Source organism: Zingiber officinale, chromosome 3B (assembly GCF_018446385.1).
Source record: "Zingiber officinale cultivar Zhangliang chromosome 3B, Zo_v1.1, whole genome shotgun sequence".
In the NCBI taxonomy this organism is placed as follows: Eukaryota; Viridiplantae; Streptophyta; class Magnoliopsida; order Zingiberales; family Zingiberaceae; genus Zingiber; species Zingiber officinale.
In genome coordinates this window covers 2,316,008-2,322,487 of record NC_055991.1, presented here as the reverse complement: position 1 = coordinate 2,322,487, position 6,480 = coordinate 2,316,008, and the positions used below count along the sequence as shown (strand labels likewise).

General features: G+C 39.8%; 1 protein-coding gene across 1 annotated transcript; it reads right to left on the bottom strand.

The window, feature by feature from the left end:
• Nucleotides 1-1,329: 1,329 nt before the first annotated feature.
• On the bottom strand, nucleotides 1,330-4,241 carry LOC121968002. The gene is made up of 7 exons (XM_042518528.1): nucleotides 3,747-4,241; nucleotides 3,521-3,672; nucleotides 3,158-3,360; nucleotides 2,960-2,996; nucleotides 2,850-2,891; nucleotides 2,161-2,747; nucleotides 1,330-2,014 (listed from the first exon to the last, which is right to left on the bottom strand). The coding sequence occupies exons 1-7, from the start codon at nucleotides 4,169-4,171 to the stop codon at nucleotides 1,433-1,435; spliced, it is 2,028 nt and encodes a 675-aa protein (XP_042374462.1). The 5' UTR covers nucleotides 4,172-4,241; the 3' UTR covers nucleotides 1,330-1,432.
• Between the last annotated feature and the right edge of the window lie 2,239 nt (nucleotides 4,242-6,480).

Sequence of the window (6,480 nt, the reverse complement as noted above, 5' to 3'; positions counted from 1 at the left end):
GAAAAATTAACAATCACTATTCGCTCCCTCAAGCATCTTTTCGATTCAACAACAAGTTCTTATCAAACCAAATACCAAATTTATTCATGAATGCTTTATTCATTTACGGTACTAATTATAAAGCATAAATGTACACGTTATAGTATTCCCAATTTTTTAATATACTTTAGTGATATTCTACCAAATGAGTAAAATTTGATATTGTGAAACTTGACGAAGCATCTCTAACACTCTGCAAGAATATAGAATTAGGGTGGGAAAACTACAGTTGAGGCAACTAAAACATTTGATGGCAACAAAGAACTTGAACATTCAATGGGTTCAGAGTCGGATACAAGGATTGGCCCATGGACCTAGTTCAATTAAGCATAAACAAAAATGTTATATATACAACCATGTTAGTGGTCTCCTCACGCCATTGAAAGAGAGTTCAACAGGAACCTAGATTAACAAGTGCGTGGACGGAGTCATAACCTGTCATCAAGATGGACTTAATTTTTATTTACAACTTAAGAATAAATATTAAATATTTTAAATGGTATTTAATAAAAATATCAAAATACAATTATTTGTAAAGTTTTTAGATTTTAAGATTTTTTATTTTTAAAATATTTTAAAAAATAAAAGGCTAATATCAACATTTAAATTAATTATATTTTATTTTTTATAATTTTTTTCCTTTTATTATTATTTATATATTTTTATCAATTTAACTCACCAATCTCATTTGTCCATGCCAATTAAGCTAACACTTTCCACTCGAGCCCAAGCTCATGTTAAACCAGACAAATCGTTTTTTCAGAGTGTAATTGGCATAACCTATTTAAAATATAGTTGTAGGCAAACACAACATGAAAAAATGCTCAAACTTAGTATTACTCATTTATGCCTCTAATTATCTCCATTCATTAGTACAAATCCTCTGTTTTTTATTTTTATTTTTTTAAAAATGTTGCTAATGGTAAAATGAGAAACAGATTTTAGTCTAGAATAATGGTAAGAAGTGATAAATTTTTAATTTATTATAGTAAAAAAAAGATAATTATGCTCATATAAATTACAGGGTCAAATGTCAACTAGAAGATTGGGGGGAGCATACAGTTATGTGAAAAAATGCTAGTAAAATTACTTTTTTCCCCCTTTTTCTTTATTTTTTGGATAATAATTAACTGTAAAAGAAATCCCCTAGCTCCATAAAATGTTTGTGTTGGAACTCAATAATTTTATCAATCGGAGAAATTAACTTTATTAGAATTCACCATTGGCAATCAAAATCCACACACACACGAAGACAAACAAAGCAATTAATGATCTTGTCATGAATTGCCATGTACAAAATCAAGAAGTTTTTGACACACAAATTAAATCATGAATTATATATGATCAAGTTCATATATATTTATTTAATGAGATAGAACATAGAATTAATTAATTACCTGGCGAGACGTTTAAGGAATAAACAAGCTCTCCAGAAGGCTCCACTGCCTCCACAGAATAAGTGAGCAAAGCAGTAGATGAAGGGAACGACGAGGAGCTCGAGCATCAGCGTCGCCAAGTCAGCGTAGGTCTTCTTATTATTGCCGTAGATTTGCATGTACATGTTGCAGGCGAAGGCGATGCTGAAGGTGGACAGGGACATGGTCAGCAAGATGCTCGCCATCAGATAGTTCAACGGCACCACCCGCCGGAAGTCCCGCTGCTTGTACGGCATCACCATCAGCAGCAGGTACAGGACCAGCGCGGTGGTGGCGCAGGAGAAGCCCACCACGTACACGCGTGAGAAGATCTTGAAGGCCAGTCGGTTGTTCTCCCGGTTGTTCTCGCCGGGGATGTAGAAACTGGAGGTGAACACCGCCGCCGCCACCAGCGGGGCGCAGGTCCGGCCAATGTCCACCAGCTCCGTCCTGCAGTCCTTCAGCATCTCCTTGTGCTTCTCGTCGAACACCTCCTGGGCAGTCTTCTGTCCTCTGTTTCGGTAGTTCAACAGCTCTTTAGGAACGATCTTTTCCAGCATCTGTAAAAACATCGCCGGCGGCCGGCCGCCGCCACAGCTCTTTAACATAATTTTGACGTTTATTCATAAATTATATATTTCGCCCAGTATTTTTGAAGTCGATCTGATGATGAATTACTAATTTATAGGATCTAATTGCTACCTACCTCAAACCATTCGAGTTCATCGTGCAGGCGCAGGGGGTCGACCATTATTTCCTTCTTGAAGGTATTGCCGGAAGCTGCGATATGGAGAAGGGAGTTCTTGGTGTCGGACTCCAGATCGGTGAACAACCACGTCGGCAGCCGCTTGTCCTCTTTGATGGCCAGCACGACGTGCCTCCGGTGATACTTGACGGCGGCCTGGAGCACGTTCATGCCGTCGTAACCGACGTAGGTGGCCGACCGTGGGCTCCATTGGAGGATTTTGATCACGAACTCGTCGAGGCCGAACTTGACGCCGGTGATCAGCGGAGACTCCTCCCATATCCTCCTATCGCTCGCTTCCGTCACCTCGTCATCCGACGGCCTGCTTGCACTCTTCACGAGCTCCCGCATCACCTCGTACAGATGATCAGCGGTATCAATGCCCGAGACGTTCCTCATAAGGCTTCCTCTATCTCCCGCGGAATGGTAGTCTGATGTTTGAGGTATGAATCCCTTGACGTAGAATCCGAAGTCCTCGTTCCGGACTAACTGTTTCAGGAGCTCCGCGAGGTTTGACGTCTCCTCTCTCTCTTTCACCTTTATTCTTCCTGAAATATGATATATTATATATATTCAGCAACTAATAAATTACATTATTAATTATTCATTAAAAAATAGTTTAAATTTAGTTTCTCGGAAACGAAACTCACGTAGATTGTTAATCACATGGACGATCCAACATTTTCCCCACCCTAGCTCGATAAATTTAATCAGTAGCAATTAATTAATCAATAGCATAATTAATTAAACAATTAAATACCTGGCAAGTGCGACCACCAATTTCCTCTGCTTTGTCCCTGGAAATTAAGCGCGATATATCAACCTAGCTCTAATAAAATATTTATCCTTAATTTTCAAACTTAATTATACATATGATAATTAGCGCTTGTCCTTTTTCAAATATATATCGATATATATATACCAATTTAATGGAGTAAAATTAGTAATTCATACGTACGTCTCTGTTGCCACTTTCTTCATCTGATTTTACTACTCCTTCCCCGATACAGCTGGCGTAAAGGTGAGAAATCAATGTTTCATGAGTTTTGGTTTTGGATGATTTTTTGTAAAAGGCCGCCATTATTTGTAACGGGGAGGCCCCGCCAGCGTTTCGTGACAGTATCAAGTCCGGAAATTTCTTTGCGATGGCCAAAGCTTCCTCTGCATGCGCGTACGTAAATGCATGACTTGGCCATTATTTTAATATCATTTCGTCAATTAATTAAGCAGATAAATTAAGGAGCTAGTACTTGTAGTCTAACTTAATCTTACAAACAAATTAAAGCTAGCTAGCGTTGTGAATTGAAAGGATATATACTACCTGTCTGGTCGTGCATGATGGCGTAGTGCAAGATAGTGGATCCGTCGCCGGTCCGAACGGAGGCCATTTCGTCGCCTCCCGCATCGATGATGATGTTGAACACGTCTAGGTGCCCGAACTGCACCGCCTTGTGCAGCGCCGTCTCCCCCTTCCTATCGATCATCACCGAATTATATTAACCAGCCAGCTAATTAAGTGAATAACAAACACTAACACATGCACATACTTGTTCTTATTGTGCGCGAGGCTTCCGTCCCTCTCTAACAAGGCCTTCGCCACTTTGCTGTCGCCGATCTCGGCCGCAATGTGCAGCGGCGTGTCGCCGTAGTAGTTCTGGTGGCGGAGAATTCTGTGGTTCAATGCATCCGGAAGGTCGACGATGGCGACGGTCAGGAGGGTCTTCCTCTTGGCGATCACTTCGTGGAGCACTGAGTCCATCATCAGGTTCAACGGCGCCGTGTCGCGACACGCTTCACCAACCACCTCTCTCGCAAGATCATCATAAGACGTTGTTTCTTTATTAATGAGCCGCGCCACCTTTTCGTACCTGTGCTCATCGTAGTTATGAGGTCGATCCACCTCCATCTTTTCCAGCTCATTTATCTCCATCGGCTGCGGCATGTCCATCGGCGACAACAGCGGCGATGGCATGTCCAAGGCGGTATATATATGTATGTATAGGAAATTTAACTAATAGAATGATATATATATTATGTCGATATGTTTCTTTTCGATAGTTGATGTGTGGGTATATATATATATACACACAAGTCATGCGCGCGATCGAGCACGTTAATTAAAGCGTAAAGCCATGCATGCACCGAGAATAAATTAAATCCACGCAGGCAGGCATCGCAGCTTAATATGCTTCTCGTCGGGGAATGGCATTAATTAACTAGCTTCTGCCAGCTAAAGAAACATCGCTTAATCTTCGACTTTTACCTTTTGTTTTTGTTTTTGTTTGTGTCACCATCGACTTTAATTAAAGTGGATTAAAAAAAATACTAAGATATAACAATTTTAACGAAATTAAAATAATAATTTTAACTAAAATAAAAATATTTTTAGACGATACATTATTTGATTTTAATTTTAAATAAAGATACTTTTATGAAAATAGTTCTAAAGGAAGCTTTTTCATTTTTATCCTAAATTATTTAAGTATGCCCAATGAGAATTTTGCTATATATATCTATATATATACATGCACAAGCCCTGCGATATATATATATATATATATATATACATACATGCACAAGCCCTGCGCGCCATCATGCACAAGCCCTGCGCGCCATCGAGCACGTTAATTAAAGCGTAAAGCCTGGCATGCACGAATAAATTAAATCCTCACAGGCAGATACGCAGGCAGGCAGGCATTCTCTGTAGCTCATCTGATCTCTTCCTTCGCCGCTTTGCTTCTTGTCGGGGGATGGCATTAATTAGCTACTGCCAGCTTTAAAAAAAAACATTTAGCTTTCAACTTTTACTTTTTATTGTGACCATCATTAATGTTCCCTAACTTAATCAGTACAAACTAAAGATTATAAAATTCACGATAAACCAAACAATTATTGTGCATATATATTTTGATTAAAAAAAACATGACACTAGTATTGTGCAATATATATGGATCTTTCTATACATCCCAGAACGATCCTCACTCTAAACTAAACAAAACAAAACATATTTATTTTCTCCAAAGTAAATTAGAAGCTCATACTTTCCATTCAAACAATCACACTTAAATACCCTCACTGATTTGATTTGGAAATATCCGGCCAGACATAGGTATAACACGCTCGGTAGTAGAAGCCCGGTCGAGCATACACATAACTCGTTCGGTAATATAATCTCGGGCGAGCGAGCAAATATACAAACTAAGATGGATAGAATGTGCCTGACTGGGAAATATTCGGTCGAGCATGCACATAACTCGTTCGGTAATTTAATCCCGGGTGATCGAGCAAACATACGAACCAAGGTTGTCATAAGAGGCTCGGCTTGGAAATATCCGGTCAGACATAGGTATAACACGTTCGGTAGTAGAAGTCCGATCGAACATACACATAACTCGTTCGGTAATATAATCTCGAGCGATCGAGCAGACATACGAACCAAGATTGTCGAAAGGGACTCGGCTTGGAAGCATCCAGTCAGACATAGGCACAATACGATCGGTAATATAATCTCGGGCAAGTGAACAGATATACACGTACTTTTATAAGGCTATTAGTACAAGATCGACTTGGCAGAATCTGACCCGGCATGAATACATTCGCACTTACTAAATCTCATAAACATAGCCAGTAAGGAGTATTATAACTAAATATATGTGATGTATGAGAATAATATATGATCATATGACAATTTGGTTAATTTAGCGGGAAACAGCTTCTAGAAACTTCTATAAGTGCGCTAGACAACAAAGAAGGTACATCTGGAGTACAAAAAAGATTCCTTAAACTATTATTGCAGGTACTTACGTTATCTCATAACAAACTCTAACAACCGGGGTCCACCTCATGATCGCAGAAGTTATATGAGGTGGTATAAAGGGGGAATCCTCTCCGTTGGCAAGGTACATGCAACTCCACCACCAAAACCCTAGTTCCACTTCAGTTTTACTGTAGTTCTTCTTTTTCTTCCTACTGAGAACGGAGGTGACTAACTTGAGCGTTGGAGGGCCTAGCCAGGGATTCCCACCCCAGTTTTAGGTCACTAACATTTTGTCGGTTGGTTCCATAGTGCGCAGGAGGCGACAGCATTCACCGGAGTATTGATCTGTGGTTTTCTTTGTCACAGTGCCCTAATTCATCAGAATCTTCCCTAGATCTGCTTTGGGGTTCTCAGATCTAGCTTCCACCTGCTATTCTCGTCGTTGGAAGGTATTTTTGACTAGATTTCTTCGGTATCTGCTTTGGTTTTCTCATATCCGTTGTTATTCACCTCCCCTGAAGTTG